Source organism: Carettochelys insculpta, chromosome 6 (assembly GCF_033958435.1).
Source record: "Carettochelys insculpta isolate YL-2023 chromosome 6, ASM3395843v1, whole genome shotgun sequence".
NCBI lineage: Eukaryota > Metazoa > Chordata > Testudines > Carettochelyidae > Carettochelys > Carettochelys insculpta.
Window position 1 is genome coordinate 72,298,807 of NC_134142.1, and position 25,387 is coordinate 72,324,193.

Consider the following 25,387-nt stretch of genomic DNA (forward strand, 5'->3'; position numbering starts at 1 on the left):
CCTTTTCTCTACAGCAGGATGCAAGACACAGCATGAGACAATACCTTCTGGCAGAGTTGGAATATGATTCGAATAAGGCCCAAGTTTCCCAGCCCAGTTGATTGAACAGGATATTTAGGATTCATTTATCTCTATAAAACTGAAGGGAGGTGTTGGACAGCCATGCTAAAAAATTGTAGATGACTTAAGACATTCATAAAGATAAGCTGTGAACATACAAAAGCATTTCTCAAATGCAGCCACTTTGGTCACCAGAGGCTTTTTGTGCAGATACAACACCCTCCTAGGTGGCAAAAGCGGGGAGGGGAGACAAAACATCAGCCCTTTCCCTCTGTTGCTTGTGGATGTGTTGTTCTGCACTGCCCTTGGAGACAGGTGGGGCACAGTGCTGTGCTACAGGTGTGAGCCGACTTGTTTAACTACCCTGGCAAGAGGCTCTGGGCTTTAGCGCTGGGGTAGTCAGGCAGCAGGCTCCACTGGCAGGAATTCAGGTGTGTAGCGATATGGCCACCAGCTCCAGCTGTGGGTGCTGACCCCTGGTTCTTGTCATGTGGCCATAGGACATCAGGCTCTGGTCCCCAGACGCAAAGCAGTTGGCTCTGGCTCCAGAGCTTCAACAGCGGGCTCTGGCAATAGGCTGTGGCCCCAGGCATTGACCTCTCAGTCTCAACAGCGCAGCAGCAGGCTACAACTGCAGGACTCTGGGCTCTAACCTCTGAGCCCTGGATCTGATCACACTACTCCAGCCCCCATCTGTGGAACTTCAGGCTCCAACCCCTGGCTTTGGCCACATGGCTGTGTTCTCTGCAGCTGCTTCCCAGCCCAGTCACACAACAGTATGCTCTAGCCACGGCATGGAAGGAATTGGCTCTGGGTCCTAAGACTGGCCCTGGCCAAGCAGCAGCAAATGCCAGGTGCCGACACCCAGCTCCAGCCGCACAGCTTCAGCACCTGGTTCTAGCTGAGCTCAGCACCTGGCTCCAGGCACTGACTGCATAGCAGTGGGAACTGCCAACCCATAGCTCCAGTCACACGATACAGGCTCCAAACCCAGATGTGGCCGTACAACTCCTGCTCCTGCCTCTGGGCTTTAGCCATGGACAGTGACCCCTCAATGCTGTCTCTGAGCCCCAGGCCACACAGAAAAGTATGCCAGCCTCTGCCCATAGAGTGGTGGAGCTCACCATCAAGCCCCGTTGCCCCAGGTTCCTGCTGCCTCTGCCAATCCCTCATCCATCCTAGAATCACCTCTGGCCCCTGCCACTTCCCCCTCTGACCTTACCATCCAGGGCTTAATTTGTCAGGGGGCTTGCTGAGAAAAGTGGTATTAACATATGTTTTTTCCAGCAGACTTAATAGATAGCAGGCAAGCTATGAAAAATAATACTTGTATGTTTTGTTAATATCACTTACCAAATTCAGAGATTCCCAGGTAGCTAAGCAGCCTGTGAAAAGTGATGTTAACAAACACAGAAATATCATGTTTCGCATTATTTTTACTACTGAATCTTCATCAAGAAAATCCACAAAAGTTACAACAATTTGGATGCGTACATGTGCGTAATGTTTTTTTTCCTAAAGTTAATTAAATATTTTAGGAAAGAAGTGTCAGTGCGGCCACCAAAAATTTGTTGTGAGAATCTCTGGGTTCGAATGCCTGACCCCACCATGCAGCTGAATGAACTAGACAGTGGTAGTTCTCCCTTTGGAATGGGAAAAAGGCTCCTGTGGATCGGGGCACTTTAGTAAAACTACTTCATACTCGCTCGTGGAGCTTGGAGTTTGAAGCCCTTAGGTTGTTCTATGAGACGGCAGCAGAGATCAAACTGAAGTGCACAAAGCTAAAGGTCTGTTTTTGTGAATCTCACTCAGGAGCCTGGTTGGAGGAGGAAGACGGATGCCTGCAGCCTGTATCAGGTAGCCCAAGTTTCAGCCAGCAGTCAGACCCAAGCCACACACTGAACTCTTTCTTTCTCTTTCTCTTTCCTAACCCTAGCCCTAACCAATAAAGAGAATCCAAACTTGCTGAAGACTCAATTTTGAATATCTGAATTCTTTACAAGAGATAACGATAATACTTTGCTTTGATAAGTCACTAAAAAACACAAAAATGACTGTCCTGAGACACACATTAAGCAACAAGAAGAGTGGAATACTTTGATGCTCTAGTGAGAGAGTCTCAGAGATTCTCAGCCATGTTAGTCTGTATCTGCAAAAACAATGAGGAGTCTTGTGACATCTTTGAGACTACCAGAATTATTAGGGCATAAGCTTTTCTGGGTAAAACCCACATCACCAGATGAGTTGGTATGGAGATTATAGAGGGAATGGTTACATATAAGAACAATGAAAGAAGTACTTGTCAAGTGTAGGACCAGCGTTAGTGAGTCTAAAACAATCGCCCACAGAGCTTGGGAAACAGACCAGTCTTTGCCTACAGACAACTCCCAATCTGAAGCAAATGCTTACCAGCAGCCACACGTCACCACAGAAACACTTACCCAGGTGCCTATCCCTGCAACAAAGCCCATTGCCAACTCTGTCAACATAGCTAAATTAAGCGACACTATCGCTGGACCGAACTACTTTAGCCACACCGTCGGGGGCTCTTCCCCCTTTACATCCACTAACTAATGTGATATACACCATGAAGTACCGGATATGACCCTCTGCCATGTGTATTGGCCAGATCAGACAGTCTCTGTGCCAAAGGATAAATGGACACAAATCAGACATCGGGAAAAATAACACACGTAAATCTGTAGAGGAATACTTTAACCTCCTTGGACATTCAGTAATGGATTTAAAAGTAGGCATTCTTCTACAAATAACTTTAAAACCTAATTACAAAGGTGACTTGCTGAACTGGAGTTCATTTGCAAATTCAATACTATCAATTTACGACTGAATAAGGATCTTAACATTACACCTTTTACACACTACAAAAAAGCAATTTCCCCTCTCTGGATAGTGACATCTCCTCAGCAAATGCTGGGAATGAGCCACATCCACACGGGCTTGATTAGCTTCATTAACATTGGTCCCGCACTTCACAAGTACTTCTTTTGTTGTTTGTATATACATACCCATGCCTCTGTAATTTCCACTCCAACTCATCTGATGAAGTGTGTTTTACTCACACAAGCTTATACCCTAACACATATGTTAGTCTCTGAGGTGTCACAGGATTCCTCATGGATTTTTTTTTTTTCTGTGACCGAGGTTCATTTACAGGAAGGACACATCCTGGACACATGGCATCCTCTTAGAAGAGCAACTCTGAGGAGAAAATTTTAAACTGAATGCACATCTGGCCTTCTATCATATACATAACGTGATTACACCTCCCACACTGTTCCCACACAAATTGTCGCTTGGACATGAAAATCTTCCTGTGTACTACACCTTCCCACTCTGGGCATAATGCTTTCAGATGTCCTATTTTAAAATGCATAATTCCTTAATTGTGTTTCAGAAGTTAGAAGCTAAATTTCGGAAGAGTTCATCACTCACAAACTCAGCTCTCATGTTCACCGGAAAAAGTGGCCAGTTTTTCAAAATAAGGGCCCAGGATTTTCAAAGACTTCGGCACGTTGGATGCTGCCCTCTAGAAAAATTCTGCTTAAAAGTGTCAGAATAGGAGCTGCTAGGTTGTTTCAGATGTCCTATTTTAAAATTTGAAGATAATGGGATTACACACATGCAATTAAACTTTTTATTACTGAAAATGGCAAATCAGATGGAAACCAATGAGGAAGTTACTCACCTTGTGCAGTCACGATGGTTCTTTGAAAACCTACAGCTGCTCCTCTGTAGGTGCATGTGCCCCCCTGCACCTTAATCAGAGATTTTTGGTAGCAGGGTCCATTGAGCCCATGCATGTGCTCTCCTCTTATGGTCTGCCTCAAGGCTATCTAGCATTGCATGGGCGTAATAGCCTCATTTCTTTGTCCGTGTTTCGTGAACAACTCACAGGCGTGCTGCAAGCATCTGACACGTCTTTGATGTCATACACTGGTGGTGTATATTTTCTGTTATTAAAACCAGATACAATGTTACTTCTTCATTGTTATGATACCTGATTAAATTACAGTAAACCCTCAATTTTACAGACCTCGATTTAGCAGACTTCCGGGAACAGACATACCCCTTGTTGTTCACCAAGTCTACTGGGGTCCATCTCCCCGCCCCCTCCCACCCCCACCCAACAAAAAAGGTAAGAGACTTACTGTTGCTGCAGCATGGAGGAACCACCACCTCCTCAACTGGCACCACCACGTGCTCCTTCTACCAGTGGTGGGGAGCGCGCATGAGCAAACTGGCACTTGTGTATGCTTCCCACCGCTGGTGGGAGGAGCTGCAGGGGCGGCTCCTCCAGCTGTGCACAATGGCCCCTCTGGTGAAACATCTCATTTAATGGACTTTTGGGAATAGCAGACACCCCTCCTCCCCACTAGTCCATTAAATCGAGGGTTTATTGTACTTCATTTTGTTTTTGCTGTATATGTTGTTTTTTGGGGCAGGTTGGGGAGGATTTTTCTTTTTTATTCTTCTATTTTTTGGCCTGGCAACAATTTTTTTTGAAAAAAATTTTCCTAGCTGTTCTGTATTAAAAATATTCTTGTTTGGTGTTGTGTGGCCTCAAAAAGTTTAAGAAACGCTGTTCTAGAGAATTCTGAAGTAGAAGGGAAGAGGCTGGGTTGTGGAGCACCATAGGGACACAGATTTCGAAGAACCATCATTACTGTACAAAGTGAGTAGCTTCCTCTTCTTCTGAGAGTAGTGTCCCTAGTGGATGCTCCTGTGCAGGTGATTCCCAAGCAGTACTCACAGCTGGAGGTAGAGTACTATGAAGTCAAAAATGGCATTGGCGGGCTGAATCTTTAGTGATCACATAATGTTCTGTGCGTGCGTGGGGAGAGGCCCAAGTCACTGCTCTACAGATTACCAGGATAAGAATATCTGTAAGGAATTGTGACCAAGGTAGAAATTGAATTCATAGAATTCATATGGACTCCAGATGGAAGCATCTTGTGACAGCAATTAATGCAACCAGAAACCCATTTGGATAGTCTTTGAGCCCATATCACAGAACTCTGAAACCTTTCTGTGGATGAAAGGAAGAGTTTAGGAGATTCCATAACGTCTTTAGTCCTCTCCAAGTAGATTGCTAGTATTCTTCTGACTTGTAGCATATGCGGAATCATCTCCCCACTATCAGAAAAGAGTTTTTCGGGAAAAAAACAGGGAACTAGATCTGTTGATTTACATAGAAAATGCAGAGCTTGTACGAGAAAACTGAGATATGGCTTTTGATCTACTTTGTCTTTAACAAAGGTCCTGAATAGTGGGTGTGCCAACAGGGACACTAATTCTCGTATATTCCTAGTTGAGGAGATGGCAATCAGAAATTGACAATCTCTCATATATATGCCATGTACTCTAAGGGAGGTCTAATCGGAGTCCTGAGAACTAGGGTAAGATCCCAGGCTAGTGTGGGTGGTGTCACTTGTGGCAAGAGATTCCCAGAGTCCTTATGGAATGTATGGATCAGCAGGTGAGCAAACACTGAGTATTTGTCTACCTTGTGCTGGAAGGACAATTTCATTGCAACTAATGATGCAGATAAGGAAGAGACAACTGCTCTATTGGTGTGAGGCCAAAGGAAGTTAAAAAGGAAGTGGGAGGCTTTTTCCCCTGCAGTGGTAGATAGCCTGGAGGCAGACTTACCAGGGACGGAAAGCACATGCATGGGCTCAATGGACACTACTACCAAAAATCTCTGATTAGAGGCAGAGGGGTGCACATTCACCTACAGTGGTGCACCCATAGGGACACTACTCAAAGAAGAACCACCTTGATTCTCCAAGCCCTGATTTAATAGCTAGGCTGACATGCAACAGGGGAAAAAAATCAATAGCTTTCTACTTATAAACTGGGCACATTTGCAATGGAAATAACTGAGATACAATAGCCATGGAATCCCATAAAGGCTGCAATAACCTTATGACAGAAATCCACAGAATCTACCAACAGTGACTTTCTCAGAATGAAAGTGTACTTCAAATGTTCTGAAGAGTAAATTCATATCCAAGTGACAGTGAGTGCTTTTGAACACACACAAAGCACTTGTGCATTACCTGTAAGCACTCCATAATGCACACAAATACTTGTTTTTAATCATACTGATTGTCTTTATAACAAGATAATCACTCAAAACATTGTATCACCTAATTTCACGTAAGAGCCAATTACAGAAGGCTTTCTCTAACCCTCCCAAGCCCATTCTCCATCATATCACACTTACTTTCACCTCGATGACCTCTGGAATCACAACCACCCCAAAGAAAGAAAGGATAAATGGTGAAACGAAGGCAGGTGGTAGACACCCATCACCATATCCCCAGATCTACAATCCCCAGAAAGCACTTACGATATTAAAGGAAGGTCTCTGCAACGCTTTCGTGAATTTCCTGGGGCATGTGAAAACAACAAGTTCTGTGGCACCTTACGGACTCACAGATATATTGGGGCATAAGCTTTCGTGGGCAAAGACCCACTTTGTCAGATGATGAAGTATGCATCTGATGAAGCGGGTTTTTGCCCACAAAAGCTTATGCTCCAGTAGAGCTGTTAGTCTGTAAGGGCCGCAAGACTTCTCATTGTTTTTGTGGATACAGATTAATGTAGCCATCCCTCTGGTACTGGGGCATGTGGGAAACGTATTTATTGGATTACTGATTATATGTGATATCTTTTCTCTTAATTCAACAAAAAGAGGTTTAAAATTATATTCTAGATTAGTATGTGCTACTGAATTTGTAACAATGCATTGTTTCCTCGGTAAGCAGAGCAGGAGAAACTCAGGCTTTGTAAGTGCACTCTTTAAATATATATAAAGGCCAACAAAAAGGAGGACAGAAAGCGTCCACATTTCTAAAAGAAAATGGCTGTCATGCCAATGCACATTCTAAAGTCATTGGGAAACCCTCTCCTAGTTCCCTTCTAAAGATACATCTTAGGCTGAAGAGAACATTCTAGTCATATGACCCACTCCCCATCTACTCCTGACGCTATTGCAATAAAATATGTTTTTTCTGTACAGTGCTGAGGGACATGAAGAAGGCAGAGAGCTGGATTTTAGTGCCTTATTAAAAAAGAGGTGAGTGAAAATCTGCAGTCTCAGAGCAATAAACTAAAACTCTTGAAGAACAGTCCTGGAAGACATTAAACGTAAAGCAGGTTAAAATTCCACCAATTCATAATTCCCTTAGCATACCCTAAAGTTCATCTAGCATGCAGAACCTGAGACTGCAAGATTTGTGAACGCCTCACAGATTATAACACTTCACCATTTCTTACTGCATCTCTAGGTTGTCTCTTCATGAGTTTGAAACAAAAGTGTCTTTTAGAACACAGATAGATAACTTGTAAAAAAGACAGCTTTTGTTTGTGAAAATATAGCAATAATGACTGGGACTGCAGTAGCTGTAAGCCTCCTCTATCACCTTCTGCTGGAAAACTGTAAAGCCTGGAATAGCTGCCTTTCAGATGCAGTGTTTGTCCGGAGCTTTCTAGTTTCCTGAGCTGTCATTGGGACTGGAGAGTTGGGGAAATTAAAAGTCTGTTTATAATAAGCAATTGTAACCTTTTTTCCAATTCTGATTCTTCTTCTTGGCTTCCATTCTCTCTCACCTTTTCACTTAATTGCACGTCATCTCTCACTGCCTTCATCTGATCTGTCTACTTGTGCTTCACCCTTCTATCCTGCCATCTCGTTCTGGACATAATGCTGTGGATCCTGTGGTCTGAGACAGAGAGTAAGGTTTCTCTTTCATCTCGTTATAAAATGCATGAGGCAGATGGAATACAATGTTTATGTGGTTTGAGTAATGCATGAGAGTCCCCTTCTCTCAGATGTGGAGCATGGCAAATTCCCTACACCCTGACAGTTTGGAGGAGGTTATCACCTGCTGCTTTACAATAACAAAATGCTTCTAAACAATAGCCGTGTCTACATGTGCACTCTACTTCGAAGTAGCGGCACTAACTTCGAAATAGCGCCCGTCACGGCTACACGTGTTGGGCGCTATTTCGATGTTAACATCGACGTTAGGCGGCGAGACGTCGAAGCCGCTAACCCCATGAGGGGATGGGAATAGTGCCCTACTTCGAAGTTGAACGTCGAAGTAGGGCACGTGTAGACGATCCGCATCCCGCAACATCAAAATAGCGGGGTCCGCCATGGTGGCCATCAGCTGAGGGGTTGAGAGACGCTCTCTCTCCAGCCCCTGAGGGGCTGTATGGTCACCGTGTGCAGCAGCCCTTAGACCAGGGCTTCTGGCTGCTGCTGCTGCAGCTGGGGATCCATGCTGCATGCACAGGGTCTGCAACCAGTTGTCGGCTCTGTGATCTTGTGTTGTTTAGTGCAACTGTGTCTGGGAGGGGCCCTTTAAGGGAGCAGCTTGCTGTTGAGTCCGCCCTGTGACCCTGTCTGCAGCTGTGCCTGGCACCCTTATTTTGATGTGTGCTACTTTGGCGTGTAGACATTCCCTCGCAGCGCCTATTTCGATGTGGTGCTGCGCAACGTCGATGTTGAATGTCGACGTTGCCAGCCCTGGAGGACGTGTAGACGTTATTCATCGAAATAGGCTACTTCGAAGTAGGCTTCACGTGTAGACGTAGCTAATTAGTGCAGTTGAAAGTAATGAGGAGGGAGGTTCAGTCCAGGTCCTCTCATAAACTTCCAGTAGATTTCAACCACTCCTTTCTTTTAAGAGCACTTTTAAATTAGGCTTCAGGTTTCCAGATTCTCTTACAGGTCTAAGATTTCAGTTCGATATTCCTAATTCATTTGCACAGAAATTAGAGGTGGAAAAGACTTCTCTGATCACAATTAGTCCATTCAACTTATTGAGAAGGTAAAGATGTATCTCAGGTTTTGTTCAGTATACTCAAACGTCCAAAGTGAAGGAGCATCCACCACTTTCCACAGGAAACTATTTCATAGTCTGGTAGATCTCATTCTTATAAAGTGTTCCCTTGATTTACAACTAAAATTTCCTTTGCTCAACTTCATGTCATTGCTGCTAGATATATTCCTTAGGCTCATTACACCTCTCCCTCAGCATTTAAAATGTTCACAGTATTATTAACAGATGTTCCTGGGTTTTTTATTTTGCCATGTTATCAATAGCTAATTCATTCATGATTTCCTCAATGTGCTGTTTAGCCAACTTTCTATTGTTTTTGTTTCTGGGCCTAGTCCCTTCTCATTTGTTTGGGCCTTCATTTATAGACTGGAACTGGGTTGGTGTTGTCCTTCGGCACACACTGAATGTGTGGCTTTGCAGGGCACACAAATTTGGGGCACCATTCCCTTTGAGGGCTGCAGCTGGAATCCTCTCTCTCTGGCCGTTCCCCCACACTGGTCTGGCAGGCTTCTTCCTGCCTCCAACCTCCCTCACTTCTCAGCTGGTCATCTGAGGGCTTCAGCCCCTGGCTCTGCCTCCCCAACCCCAGGAAGCCCAGAGTGGGGTTACTAGATGATGGTCACGAGCAGTGCGGCAGCCCAACCCACTATTTCTGGGACCAGAGTCCTTCCCTGGACCCTGCACTGGTTGGCTTCTGGCAGGAGCCAGGCTGGTGCCAGGAAAGGAGGAGTAAAACTTCCACATGGGTGAGTGTGGGGGGCAAGAAGCCAGGCTGAGCGCACTGTTCCTCTCACCCAGACTGGCTCTCACGCCCACATATATTCAGACTCTCACAAATCACAGTCTCCCAACACACAGCTATGCACACTATTATTATTATTATTATTATTATTATTATTATTGCTTAATACTTCCTGTCAGAATGCTGGTGGGAGCAGGCCCCATGTGACAGCACTAAGCTTGCCCTGAGCCACGCTACTCCAGTGTCTGGTGTGTACGAAGCTTGGTGTGCATCAGCAATGGGAGAGGCTCAGGGGGTCTGCGGGTGAGGGATGGTGGCTGTGTCCCCTTCACATACTAGGGTCAGAGGCACATGCTGGGCCCACTGTCAGTGGAGCATCAGACTGCTAATAATACTGCGCCCCATAAATGCTAAGAATGGCCCTGTTGGTGATCACTGATGTAGATTAAGAACCAATAAAGAACAAGTGGCAGGGCCCTTAGTAACACAGTATTAAACCCACTACCTTTAAATGTCTGCCTTCTAGGCCTCATTTATTTTCAGATATACCACACACTACTGTGCCAATGAGACAGGAACTCTCCCCTCACAATGCTATCACAGACAACACATCTGCATAGGGATAGCTTGCTAGGAGAGTATGGAGCTACAGTATTGAGTTATCTAGAGCCATTTCCTCTGCACCAGCTGTTTATCAAGGGAGGAAGACACTGAAGATGTTATTGCAATTCTAAAGCAAGAACATTAATAGATCCAGAGTAACTTCAAAGTAACCAAAGCCTGATGCATTTGACCTCACAAACCCTGTAGTACTGGTAGTGGTTGTACACATTTTTAACTCTTCCTTCAGAGTAAACGAAGGGGATCATAAGCATTTTTACTACAGATAAAAGGTTGCGAGTCCAGAAAGTTGACAAACATTGTTCTGTATCGTTCTCTAAAGTGATGCTAGCTGGGAGAAAAGGGAAGTACAAGAGTTAAGAGTACCTCTAAAGGTATTCTTTCTTCCTTCTGTTGTCATAGTCAACTTTAGCAATCAGCAAGAAGCGACAGATTTAAAAATATTGAGTACATTCATCATCTTTTGACCAAATATAGGACAGTAGCCTGCGTTTAGCTTATAGTATATGATATGTTAGACATTAAGAAGCCATGATAGTCTAGCTAACTGAGGCCTAGAAGAATCTATGCCTATCTTTCTTTCCTGTCAGCAGTAACGCAAGGGGCCTGCCCTGTAAATAGGGCATGAGGGGGGGGAAAGCTTGGGCAAATTAACTTTCCATATGTAGGTTTAAGGTCAGGTTAGTAATGGTGTGTCATATCAGTCTGTGCAATCTAAAAGTACCTCTCAGACATCAAAATACGTCCACGTTTTTCCTCACTTATAGGAAATAACATAAGAGCGTCCAATAAATTCAGGTAAAGGAGCCCGACAGGGGTTTCCCCTTGAGCTCTTTTTCAAGAAGAACAGGATGAATAGAATAAGATCATCGAGACTACAGGGGTGTCTGCAGGTATTCAAGATTCAATTAGGTCAGACCCTAATTTAGTCAACATGAAGGAAAAGGAAAAGGAAAATCCTTTGGGAGAACCAGAAGGTAGCATAAAAGAACACGCAACACAGCATGTGTTAAGCTGTGCCAGACGGATCCACACCAGCGAGGTGCCTATCACCCCAGTTTTCAATCTCTCTCTCTCTCTTTTCTTTATTATTTCCTACTCTTGCTATTTCTTAGAACTGTTGGCTAACTTCTTCCTTTTCTGAACCACTGCACTTTCTGACAAGTAGAAGCGAGATGGTCTCTGCTTCTAAAGAGCTCAAAAGGAGTCAGTGAGTATTGCATCCTGTTTACTTAGCATAGGTTTAAACCATAAGTGCAGTTAGTAAAACAATAGGTATTGCTTAGAGATATTGTTAAATAAGATCTTTTTATTGTAATCTAAGTTCTAAACACAATATATATCTATTGTAGTGTGTATTGGTTAAGAGCACAATTAAATAAACAAACCATAAGTGCTGCTTAAATCATTGTCTGTGTTCTGACCGGGAGTCCCGAAAACTCACCTTGGGCTTAAGCCTGAGGGTCTGCCTCAGACTTCATCGTTAACTCGGGGGAGGTGCGAACCTCTACTCTTCAACTTTAAGTCAGATTGGCGAGCCTTCCCAAATTTATATATCTATACTTCTCGCTAACTTGCACCTGGGTCAACAAGGGGCAGCTCCTCCTGGCTCCACCCAGCCCCAAGGAGCCGGGAAGGGGGCAGCAGCTTCTGGTGCTCCCTGAGCCCTGGGAAGCAGGATCCCCCCAGTGCTTCCCAGGAGCCCTGGGGAAGCAGCAGCCGCCAGCCCTGCCCTGGAGCCTTGAGGAAGCGTCAGGGATGTGGCAGCTGTCCACGCTCCCCCCGCTTCCCTGAGGCACAGGTAAGTGACCTATGTGCACTCAGGCCAGCAGCTGCTGGAGGAAATGGTCAGAGTAGAGGGCCCAAATATGGGAGAATTAGTCCCTTTTAAAAGATAAATAGGGGCGCCTTTTTGGCATCCCAAACACAGGACTGTCCCTCCAAATACGGGCTGGATGGTCACCTTAAGAATGACATCTCTGCCATCAACTTCTACTTCTGTTCCATGTTACCCATCATCAAGCGCTACTCTGCCCAGATTGTGCACATGTTCAGTAATGTGAAGAAAATTGCATTTAATATTGCATAGGCGTTGTAGCTTCTGGCCACTGTAATTTAATTAGCTGGCATTGACATTCACGTGTCAAAGGCCATTGAGAAGTCCTGGGGGAAGGGGACGGCAACAGTTGTCACAGTACTATTAAACAGGATAGTGAAGAGACCTTGAACACGATGACAGCTGACAGGGTCCAAGCAATCCAGGGTAACAAGATAGGAAGAAACCATCCCTGGGATGTACAAAACTATTTTTAACATCCTCAGATATATTTTAAAAATATCAGCTGCCTGTTCCGTTTACAGCAGGTTCACTGAGATTCATCTTAATATTCCCAAGAGCATTGTCAACCTATGAAGTGATTTCTGCAGCTAAATTTCAGAGAGCTAGTCTGGTTAGTCTATTTTAACAAAAACACAAGGGCTACATCTACAATACAGCAATCTTTCAAAAGAAGCCCTTCTGGAAGATGTCTTCTGAAAGAACTTCTTTTGAAAGATTGCATTCCACACACACAAAAGTGGATCAAAAGAGTGATCTGCTCTTTCCAAAGAAAGCATCCATACAGCCCCTGCTCTTTTGAAAGAATGGGCCAGTGATCGAAAAATCAGGCCCCATGAAGACTGTTTTTGGAAAAGAAGGTCCCTGAGGCATGTCTACATGGGTTTTCTTTCAAAAGAAGCTTTCGAAACAAGGCATTCTTCCTGAAATGGAAAAGGAAGAGTGATTTCAAAAGGTGCACCGCATCATTTTGAGAAGTGGGTCTGTGCCACAAAAGCTCATCACCTAATAAATTATTTTGTTAGTCTTTAAAGTGCTACATGACTGCTTTTTTGTTTTAACAATTAAGATGGCAATTCTGTATAATTATTGAGAGATACAAATATAAGGTATGGAGAGGAGTTATTTCAGGTGTTACAAATAAGTACAACTAGAATAATGGGATGAAACTGAGCAATGGAAAATTTAAGTTGAATATTAGGGAAATCATCTTGGCAGTGAGATTTATGTGATTTTGGAACAGTTTCCAAAGTGGAAGATTTATCTCAAGATGAGTTTAAAAATAAACTAAACAAAGTATTTAAATACAATATGAGAAATACTACCTTACATTTTCAGGTGGACAGTGCCTACATGTTGGCAAAAGAGAGAGAAAAAGAGAGAGACTAGATTTTATGTAATAGTTTCTTTCTATGTTCTATGAGTCTATACTTATTTTTGAGCCATTGCTTCCTCAACAGAGCAGCGTGACTCCAATACAGATCTGATATATATAAAACAAAGAAACATATTTAGACAGTATTATAAAACTTGCTTTTTCATATTATCAAGCACAAGCTAGCACTGAGTTCTTGATATGTTGAAAGATCTTACATTATCTGATAAATGGCCTTTTTTTCATTTGATTGACAGGGCACAATTTTAATCATGCATTGCTAGGCTAAATACAAATAATTAACCAGTCACAAAGAAACCAGTGGGGATATTAGTGGGGATGGAGATGGATGAGTTTCTGGGGGACGGAGACATGCTCTAGTAAGAAAGAAACTCCACTGTGGTGTTACAACACTGTCAACAGAATACTGGCCTGCAACCAGTCAGTCCTGGTAAAAGAGGATGATAAACTGCTTTTAAGAGTAATTTTCTAAAGTATAAGACTTTTTACGTCAAGTTTCAGCTCAGGAGGACTGAGGTGCAAGCTCCAAGCTGGACACGGATACTGGAAACCCCAGCACTTGTCTGTGGCACTGTAATAATAATAGCAATCTTGTTACAAATGCTTTCCCAAGAAACACACTGGAGTGTTAGAACCATTGTGTTAAATCTGCTGCCTCGCCTGACCACATTCACCCCCTCACTTTCCTCACAGAGATTAACAGGAGATATTCCTTCTCTGTGCAACCACAGTACATTGTATAACTTGAATAGAAAAATACAGAGTCCTCAAAGTTTCCCTTCCCATCTGCTACATAGCTTGCATATGATTGGAAGCATCACGGGCAGGAGGGTAGGGTGGGAAATTATCACTGAACATAGTCGTATTACATGGGTGTATTCTGCTGCACTGAAATCTGCTTGGTACAGGTGATACCATAAACTCACCCACAGGGAGTTCTAAGAGGTCCTCATTTTCCCTCCAGGGTTCTGGATCCTGCATCTCATGCCATACTTCCCTCATCCTTCAGAGGAATTCACCTTACCCTGTCTTTTACAAGAAATGCACTGAAAGACATGCAGACAGTCCATTTTTGGAATGAGGACAGTGATGTAAATAGCCCACTTTGCCCTGTGAGGCCATCTTCCAATAGCAGGAATGAATTGTGGTGTTTACATTTGCAATATAAACTGCAAAGTGGAACTCCACAGAATGTGAGAATGAGGCTGATTTCACTAGAAAAATTCATTTCTTCTCGAGCATATTTCAGTGCAATACATCCCTCGTCTCCCTGCTGCTGAAATGCAGGCTTTTCCTGATAACGGTGGAAATGATGATGGCTCTCTTGTATTAACCATGTTGCCCTCTTTCCTGCCCACGGGGATGCTGCATGCATTTCTTAATGCTCTTCTGCAACACTCTCGAGTCCAGCAGCTTCTTGCGTTCAGTAAATCGGTAAGCTTTTAAACAGTCTTCAAATAATATATAATACAACAGGAGCATAATGTGTTTCAAATAGCAGATCAGCCTCCTACTTATTTGAGGCCTACTGTCCCACAAGGTACCAGGTAGTCTATAAGTTGAGTGGCCTTGAACCTGCTAGCCAGAACCTGCTAATCTAAAAGTGTCTTTCAACTCTAATAATTGATTATAGACAGCCCTTCCTATCATAAAAACTGATTTTCACTTTTAAGATGAACCAGATCTCACTTTAATAAAGAGATAAAGAGTCTTGGGAGACAGGGACTCACCTGTAATAGACATAAGCTCGGGACTCACAAGATCTCGGCTCATTTCCTGGCTCTACTGCAGATTTCATGGGTGATCTTAGGAACCTCAACTCTGTGCCTCAGTTGTTGTACCTTTAACATGGGGATAATACTTTGTTTTGTCTAGATAGACTGACTGTAAGCTCTTCAGGACAGGGTCCTTCTCTTAATATGTATATATACAAAATCTACTACACTTAGGCCCTGATTTTGTTTAAGGTCCCAAGGCATTTCTATAAAATAATGAAGCTAGGCTTCTAATGGAAGAATGGCTTCACTTAAGCAATGCATAAGCTTGCCAAGCTTATGACTTCATTTGAAGTTCTTTCTAATGTGTCATTGTAATGTTCTACTCCTATCCTGGCAAAAGTGAACCAAAAACTGAATCACAACCGGAGGTTGATGTCTGGGACATTCTGCGGAGAGCTCCTCCTTCTGAGTATGAGAAAATTGCTTTCCAGTATGGTATCACAGACCTACGGGGGATGCTGAAACGCCTCAAGCGCATAAAAAAGGAAGAGAAGAAAAGTACAGGTTGGAGAGCTGTAGTTCTTCCTAAAATATCTGTACTTATTTTTCATGGGTGTTTCCAATAGCAACATTAATTGATTCTGGTTAAATGGGGAGATGGACATGACTTAACTAGTTCTATCAACTGTTCTTATGGTCTTTCATACTTGAGATGCATATTCCCAAAGATCTGACCTTCAACAGGTTTTCTGTGCTGTAGCCAGAAATGGTTCCTTTAAACAGGAGTGATCAAATTTGTTTTCTTTGGAAAACAATGACTTCTCAGATCTACCCCCAGACACCACTGTTAATGTGATCTAATGGTTCTTGTTTGAACTAGGATTTTGAAGTGGGCTATTAGCATGTTAGCTAATTAACTTTTTAAAAGTCTAGTGTAGACGATGCACACTGCCTTTAACATGCTATCAAGGAAAAGCCTAATGAGAAACATTAGCACAGGTTGACTAAAAGCCTAACTTGTTAAATTACACACAGCCTTATCTATACTAGATCGTATTAAATTTAGAACATGCTAATTAGCATGTTAGCTAACATCATCCTAATCCACACCAGGCCACAAAATTATAGGCAAGAACAGAGGGTGAAACATCGGGCACTTGGGAAAGAAAGACAAAAGGGCATTGAGGCAGATATGAAAAGAACTGAGCAAGGATTAGGAAGGCAAACCAATCGGAAAGGTGATAAAACGTCTTCTCCTCCCCTGACTTTTCTTCCTCCAGATTAAGATTCAAAGTAGGAAATATGGGAAAGAAAAAATATTCACACCTCCTTTTCGTAACTATTCTTCATCTCAGCTTTCCTCAAGAAACTGGATCCTGCTTACCAAGTGGATAAAGGACAGAAGATCAAGCTAATGGTTGAACTTGCCAATCCAGATGCTGAAGTGAAATGGCTAAAGAATGGACAGGAGATCCAAGTGAGCGGCAGGTAAATTAAAAGAGACTGGCACTGGCAACTCATGCCTGCAAGGGAAGGTGGCACAGTGAGGGGACCTGGCTTCAGCAATTAAAATATAGGGGGACAAGTGACTTAACTAAAGGAGAATTCTGACCCCACATTCCCCTCCCCCTAACACACCTTGTATAGCGGTTGGGAAATCCAGCCTGGAGAGCATTAGGGCCTGGAACAATTGTAAATACCAATTCATCTTCAGGAAAGAGAAATGGTAAAGAAAGAAAGGGAGGATATTGGAAGGAAAAAGGAAGGATGGAGGAAGATTATACATGTATGCCATTTAGGGTGTCAGGCTAGTTAACGTGAAATAACGTTCAGTTTACAGTTCTCATCACTGTTTCTTTCCCTCCATATCCTGTACTCTCATTCTCTGCACATGGAATTGAACACTGGCCTCTGTCCCTCTAGCAAGTAAGTCCTCAGTTTATATTTTGCTGTTTAAGAACATACTTAAGATCTAGTGAGATAGTCCTTGTGATGCGGGACCTACTTAGAGGTAGCAGTATATCAGTTACAACTGAAGAGACCTTGTGCTGAAGGCATGGAGTGAGGCTACATGGTAGAGGAACACTGTTCTGGTTGGCATTCTAGCACCTATTAAAAAGAAGAGCAGTATCCTTGGGACACAGCCCTCATTCAAGGTTGGTTGGGAAGCACTGTCTGATGATGTACTGGAGGGAGGGTTGTTGATAGTGGAACCTGGGCCCTCCCTCTCCATTAGGCTCCAACCCAGAGCCCTTTGAGAGCTATCAGTAATCAGATATCAGAGGATGCTTAAAATATCCCTCCCTATCCCACTTCCTGCCACTTCCTTGTAATTGTCCTGAACTCACCACCCAGATAAGGCAGCATGAGGGTCATCTGTTTACCACAAGCCCGCCCTTCCCTCAGAAGACTGCTTAGGGAGAGAGAGTCTATCTTCCCTCAGCTTGTCTCTTGTGGAGCTGCCACTAGCCACATGAGATGCTCCCCTGCCTTTTAACTCCTACTCCGAGTGGTGCATTTGCTATAGATGTGGCAGGCTGATGCTGTCTGAGCTCAGAATGGTTCCTTATCTCCTTGCTGCTCAGTGTGAGGCTTATATACCTCACCCCACTTTGCTTGTTGGAATAAACATTTCTCTGTGCCCCCTTATCTCTCACTAGTATTTGAGAAGCAGATAATTCTCAGTGTTCCACTCCTCTTTGCCAGAACAGGGCGTCCAATGTCTTTCCCACTCCTCTCACTCAGGCCTTCTCATTCTTCAGAACAGAGTGGCTGGTTCTAAGGGCCAGACTTGGTGATAATTACACTTAGATTCTGTTTGCACTTCTTCAGATACATTTTCGAGGCTGTTGGGAATAAGAGGATCCTGACTATCAACCACTGCTCCCTAGCTGATGATGCAGCATATCAGTGTGTGATTGATGAGGAGAAAAGTTTCACAGAACTGTTTGTGAAAGGTTAGTAACCAGCAAGGAAGCAGATCCACTCAAACACCATCTTTTGCCATATCCTACTTCTCTACTCAGAGACTGGTTACTTTGACAGAAGAGGACAGTCTTAAAAACAGAAACAGATTCTATTATTTACTGAACAAGGCAGTTTTTCCTCCCAGTTAAATGAAGACAGATAATCTGTGCAGCAAAAATTTACAGGCTAACAGGACAGCTCAGTGCATCATAAAAGGAAGACAAAACAAACTTTAAGACAGATTAGGTGTTAAGCTATCTTCCTGCAGAGAATTGCATTCAACTTTGGTCACAGCTGGTTAGGGTCAGGTGCACACAATGAGCCCTTTTTATCTGCAGTGGTTTCTGCATTAACATTCATTCAGGCTTTTAATAATAATATTATAGCTTCAACCTCTTCTGTATTGCACCTGTAAGAATGATTAACAATTAAATAGTCAGTGTTCAGACTGCCGGTGTTATCTTTAGACTGTAGGGTTAACACTTCAATGAGATTAGTTTGGGGGAGGAGGAAGTTACACTTGGTTCACATTTAGAAGACTATTCAGGTTGAACCTCGCTCACCCAGAACTCTCTCATCCAGCAACAAACATAATTAAGCATGATTTTAGCTAGACAGACAACCACTTAATATGGGCATGGCCAAGTTTCCTGTGACCCCATAAAGTTTGTTTACAGCCACCTGTCCTGGCTCTCTGTATGCTGTGCTGTTATTTATCTGTAGCTCACCCCTAAATATCTTCTAAGAGACCAGAAAGGCATGGAAGTATAAGTAATGTGCTAGACAATATTGACTTCCTGTCATTTGGCAAATTCTCTTGTTCCACAAAGGGAGGTCTCGAGGGGGCTGAACTAGAGAGGTTTGACCTGTATTTGAAGCAAAGAGGGCTAGAAATTTACTTTACAAATAAAATTAGTTTGTGTGTAAATTAAGTGTTCCCCAGACTGCATGAGTATGTCGAATGGGCCAGCTGTTAAATTCCCCTGAATTAGGGTTATGAAGACTATAAGTAAGAAATGATTAATCCCTCATTTTCAATCTGTCCCATAATGTTAAGAACAGTCAGTAGATCAAATTAATGTTGTGAATGGGCACAGCAAATTTTATACTTCCATACAGTGTACACTAGGTAGGTACTTTGGAATGGATGAGATTAGCTCACTGCTTCCTAGTTATTGTAGAACAAAAAATGTCTTACTTCAGATCCTGCCCCTTTCCTCCAATGAGATGCAAATGAAGTGATATGAATCTTAGTATTCTTCATGTTCCATCATCCAGACCCTGTTTAAAGCAGGATTGTTCATTTTCAGAACTTCCAATTCTGATCAGCCACCCGCTGGAGGACCAGGTAGTGATGGTTGGGGAGAGAGTGGAGTTTGAGTGTGAAGTGTCTGAGGAAGGAGCTGCTGTGAAATGGTAAGGACAATGTAAGAAAGGAAACACCACCTGGGGCACCCTTCTTTGTCGGGTACTCTCAGGCTGACACCAAAACTGTGGTTATATTGGTCAAGGTCTCTAACATAAAGATGTTCCATTAAATCAGTTACTGGGGTCCACAAGATGAGCTGTTGGGACCTGTCCCAAAAGCAATTAGGAGGAACTTACACCCACATGCCATCAAGGTGAGACAGAGAGGGACTAAGTAAACCCCATCCTCCCATCTATAGAGAAAGGAGAAGGAGAGGGGTCAGAACAGACCATAAAGTGATAAAACAGCAAGTGTAAGGGATACTTAATGGAGCATCCAGAATTTCTCATACTATTATTCTAGCATTCTACTGAGATACTTGTTTTGGAGTTTTCTATTACTTTAATTTCTAAGTGTTGCACTGGTTCATTAAATGTGCCTGGCAAGATCCTAATGGACTTAACTGAACCTTCTGCTCTTCTTGTTAGATGGGTTCAGATATCTGTTGACAGAACACCGATCTGGATATTCTAGGGGCCCTCTGTCAACAGACAGGGCTTCTGGGGCACTGGGCAGCCCTGTCTGCTGTGCTTCTGGTTGGCTGTTTTGTCGAGAGAGCACCCGGGCAGCCTGGCTGCTCTCTGTTGACAGAGCAGATCAGTCTTGCAAGCCACTTGGAAACTTGGCTGTGATCTGTCAATAGAATTTTTGTTGGAAGATCTCTTCCTACAAAAATTTCTGTTGACAAATCGCTGTAATCTGGACATAGCCTAAAATCATTACAGGGCAGGGACTGTATTTATCATTGCATCTTGTACAATATTCAACACATTGCCAGGGGCTCAGTATGTAACAAAAATAATAATGAACCTTCTTGTAATAGGAATAAGAATGCAAGTGAAAGTGAATTGTCAGCAAGTGGTAGTGTCAGCTCTGTGCCTTTTGGTATTGTGTGAAATGTTCAGTCTTTGCCACTTAGGTCACCATCATTCCAGCACAACTATCCTATGCACCCAACCCTCATCATGAAGCTCATTTTTAATCTTGCTCCGAGAGAGAGAGTGAAGCAGAAAGCAGAGTGACTCTACACTGTTTGGTAATGCAGGGAAAAGGATGGAACTGAGCTGAAACGGGAAGAGACATTCAAGTACCGGTTCAAGAAGGATGGGAAAAAACATTACCTGATCATTAATGAGTCAACCAAGGAGGACAGTGGGCACTACACTGTGAAGACCAATGGTGGGGAGTCAGTGGCTGAACTGATCGTGCAAGGTGAGCTACAGGCAATGCTAGATACTCAGGGAGATTGAAAAGTGCACGAGGGCTGAAGATAACCTCTTCTGTAACAGGCTGAGAAGGCAAGCTAGCCTTTATGTCTGGAGAAAAATTAAATCATAGCCTTGGAAATCACCACATAGGTCTCAAGGAGACAGAAAATTGTTAAGTCGGTGTGCCAGATGCCTTAGATATCCTGACTACAACCGGTGTCTGGCTGCCGGCCCTGTTAAACCCTGCATACTGTGAATTCCTCTTCACATTTCGGCTTTCAACAGCATCCTCATCCCCGGTTTCTTTAAAAGCCACATTTTACCATACAAACCAGCCTCTGACCTGTTGATGTTTATGTTGCTTCTCACAACCCCAGAGAAGAAGTTGGAAGTATACCAGAGTATTGCAGACCTGACAGTGAAGGCTCGGGACCAGGCAGTCTTCAAGTGTGAAGTCTCTGATGAGAATGTGAAGGGAATCTGGTTGAAAAATGGGAAGGCGGTGATACCAGATGACAGGATAAAGATCTCTCATATTGGCAGGTGAGTTCTGCCTCAGAAAGCTTGGATAGAATCAGGTATGACACTGAAGTTTCCTCTCAATAGGGATGAGGAAATGAATATAAGCCAAGAACCTGTTCTGGCTTCAGCTAAAGGGAGAAAGAGGGAAGCTTCCTCAACACAATGAAAACATAGTCATGCCTATCCTCTGTGATTTGCCTGAGCATGTGCAACACATGTACAGTACTGGCATGTGTGTAATTCTGCAGTAGTGTGGACAGTATGCTGTACGGTATCTGGTTTGGTGTGTATCTGTACAATGGCATCAGCATTGTATCTGTACAGTGGAATTGATACATCTGGTAAGGATAGAAGGATAGCAGTACTGAGAAGTAAGCCTGTGCTACTTTAATATAATTTAAATACACACAGTATATATTCATAAACACACATGCACATTTAGATGAGTAAAATTTTCTAAGTTGCCTAAATGACATAGGGGCTCATTAAGTCCTACAGAAAGTTAATGGGACTTAGGCGTCCAAAAAATTGTTCTGATGTGCTGTCTGCTAAGTTTGCAATGAGGGGGGATGGTGAACAAGCCTGCCCTTTTTTTGACATGAAAAAAAGCAGTCAAGTAGCACTTTAAACACTAACAAAATAATTTATTAGGTGATGAGCTTTTGTGGGACAGACCCACTTCTTCAGACCACAGAGAACCAAAAACAGTAATCAAGGCTGACAAATCAGAAAAAAATTACCAAGGTAAGGAAATTGATAATTTGATATTTTTTCTTTTTTTTTTTTAAATAATTTAATAATTTTTTAATAATGTTTTTCTGATTTGTCAACCTTGATTACTTTTTTGAGTCTCTGTGCCTTAAATATTGAGTCTGTTCTGGTATGGCTATGGTCTGACGAAGTGGGTCTGGCCTGCAAACACTCACCACCTAATAAATCATTTTGTTAGTCTTTAAAGTGCTACTGGACTGCTTTTTTGTTTTGATAGTATATAGAGTAGCACAGCTTTCTCTCTGTTACTTTTTTGACCTGGTGTTGCTTGCATTTGCAATATGGTTAACAGGAAGGTAGATCTATTTGCCCTAGCATGTTGATTTGATACTGGGAGAGTTATTGCTGGCTTACTCTGTGATGCAGCCTGAATGCCTTCATTCTCTGTAGCAGCATAGATCCTGACAAGAGTTGCATGCTTGTGTGTATTTTCCAGAATCCATAAACTAACCATTGATGATGTAACCCCAGAAGATGAGGCCGACTATTCTTTTGTCCCTGAAGGATTTGCTTATAACCTTTCTGCCAAACTCAGATTTTTGGGTGAGTGGTGTGGAATTTGATTCCTAAAATGTAATGAGATTACCACAGGCCTTATAAATAAGGCATTATCTATATATAAGCACTACAGGCAGCTGTGGGACCAGATCATTTAACTGATTACACCAGGAAACTGTGTGGAGCTTTCCCTTCCTGATATATAAATATGGCACAACATGTAAATTTTCCCTGTGATCATCATTATTATGTGTATTGTATAGCCTACAATGTGCTGGGCACTTTAAAACATAGGAAGAAATGGCCTCTGCCCTGAAGAGCTGACAGCCTAATGCAGGGATGCACAAAGTGTGGAGGCAGCGGGGGAAGCTCTCTGAAGGGGCGGAGGGGGCTGAAATTTCCTAAGGGGGGCGTGGGGTGCAGCATGATCGGTGCTGGGTCTCAGGCTCACCCCTTTCGTTAAAACTGCTAAGTACATTACTGTTTTTATGTATGCGTATTCACTTTTATATGCTGATTTTACATTCTACATACTTATTTTCTTACATATTTCAAAAGGTTGGGTTTTTTTTTTTTTAATATGGACCTAATGGAATTTCCATCTGTTTGGATTCCATTAGCAGGTGGCAGGAGGGCTCCTAGCTGCAGGGATGAAAAGCGGGGTCCATCATAAAAAGTTTGCTCACCCTGGCCTAAGGCACTGTTCTGAAAGCCATTTATATATGTGAGCAACTATTCCTGTGAGTAACCCTACACATGTCAGTGACCTGGATCAGCCTCTTTAGATTCTTGCATGTGGGAGGAGCCTTGCACATACAGCTTGTATGGCAGTGGCCTTTCCACACTACTGGTCCCCCTTGCTGGAGTCTGTTTTGTCTCATGTATCCCCCAGTTTTACCTAATCTAAAATCTACTTGCACATAAAATCGCACATAAAAATACAAAAGTGTCCCAGCCTTCTAGTACTGAAAAAATCTTTTGTATTTTTACCATATAATTATAAAATTAACACTTTGGAAATTTAATATTGCACTTTTGTTTCCATGTGTAGGATAGCGAGTAGTATGAACAAGTGCCAGAGATAGCCATGTTAGTCTGTATTCTGTCAAAACAGAAAAGCAGTCACGTAGCTCTTTAAAGACACACAAAATAATTTAGTAGGTGATGAGCTTTCGTGGGACAGACCTTCTTCTTCAGATCTGAATTATTAATTATTTTGTTAATTATTTTATTAATGATTAATTATTTTGTTAGTCTTTAAAGTGCTACATGACTGTTTTTTTGTTTTGATAGTATAAACAAGTCACTGTATGACATTTTAATTTGTAATGATGACACCAGTACTTTTTATGTAGCCTGTTGTAAAGGTAGGTACATATCTAGATGATTTGATGTACCTCCTGCAAGACTTCTGCATACGTCCAGAAGTTTACATTCCCCTGTCTGAAAACCCCTGCCATGAAGACAGGAGTTGGGGATGGAGTAGTCTTCTCCCTTGCACTGTCCTCCCATTCACCAGACCTCCAGAAAGGCATCTTTGTGCATCTAGGGTCTACACTGGCAGAGGGAATGGAAACTGGGCAGCCCACCAGATTTCACAGATATTCCTCAGAAATGATACAGTCCAATGCTGTATTATGTTTTGCTATAGAGCTCAATCCAAGTGTCCCATAAGCCTGGGAACCTCATAAGAGTGCAGCCAGGGAAGACCATGGCAGTGTGAAGAAGAACCCTGAAGCCGGTGTGGAGACACAGAGCCTCCATGTACACAGTTCTTGTCTTCACTAGACCCCTTAGCATCTAGCAGCTTTAGAGCAAGCCCTGAAGCCAGTTTGGAGACACAGAGCCTCCATGTACACAGTTCTGGCCTTCACTAGACCCCTTAGCATCTAGCAGCTTTAGAGCAAGCCCTGGAGCCTTTTCTGTGTGAGCGGGACCTCACCTAAACACCAGTGCAAGGAGATATTTCACCCTACAGGCATCTCCTCCCCCAGAGCACATCTCAGTATGGGTTACGATGGAAGGTTTGTTTTCTTAGTGTATGTCCAATATGCTTCAGATGGTAAATGACAAGAATTCATAATCAAATGCAATCCTCTGGGTGAATCATTAGTTTCCCTGGCTCGGGCCAAGTACGGAAGGGGAGAACTGGGAGGCAATAACATACCACAATTAGATGATGTGTACAGGTAAAGTTATGCAAGCTCAGTGTTTGCTGAGTCGACACCTTAAAAACAGAACAAAAAGCTGGGAGAGGATAAAAACGAAGTGATTAGGTTGATGGCTGGCACATGACACGTTTATTCCTGTTAATATACGTCAATTGCCCATAGTCACTGTTTCTCTTTGAGCCTTTGTCTATTTACAGGCGCTAAGTATTTTAACCCCCCTGTGCATACTAATAAGTGTTAATGTTATGTTTTTATCCTAAACACTTTCCAAACTTTTTTAAAAAGTTGTTTATATTCTATTTTCATTTTTCTACATTATTTTCTTGTCATTTTGTACGGGCCTGATCCTGCAAACACAGACTATGGCTTTGATCTTTCTGAAACATATTCTTGTGGTTACATTTACTTATGTACATAATGCCATGGATTTCTATGGATCTACACATGTGAGTAACATTGTGTGTATGTGTTTGCAGGATTGATGCCTTAAATCACTGCCTGTAAGATTTCACATGGAGTAAAGTTATTCATATAA

At 42.8% G+C, this 25,387-nt stretch overlaps 1 protein-coding gene across 1 annotated transcript in view; it reads left to right on the forward strand.

Moving 5' to 3' along the window:
- Positions 1-25,387, forward strand: part of MYBPC3 (myosin binding protein C3) — a 126,988-nt gene that overhangs the window by 37,996 nt on the left and 63,605 nt on the right. Inside the window, exons 8-17 of the mRNA XM_074997265.1 lie at positions 1,873-1,917; positions 7,106-7,162; positions 14,940-14,963; positions 15,648-15,811; positions 16,603-16,735; positions 18,080-18,204; positions 19,525-19,630; positions 20,728-20,894; positions 21,268-21,433; positions 22,620-22,726. Of these exons, the coding sequence (XP_074853366.1) occupies positions 1,873-1,917; positions 7,106-7,162; positions 14,940-14,963; positions 15,648-15,811; positions 16,603-16,735; positions 18,080-18,204; positions 19,525-19,630; positions 20,728-20,894; positions 21,268-21,433; positions 22,620-22,726 (1,094 nt within the window). The remainder of the gene's footprint in view (positions 1-1,872; positions 1,918-7,105; positions 7,163-14,939; positions 14,964-15,647; positions 15,812-16,602; positions 16,736-18,079; positions 18,205-19,524; positions 19,631-20,727; positions 20,895-21,267; positions 21,434-22,619; positions 22,727-25,387) is intronic.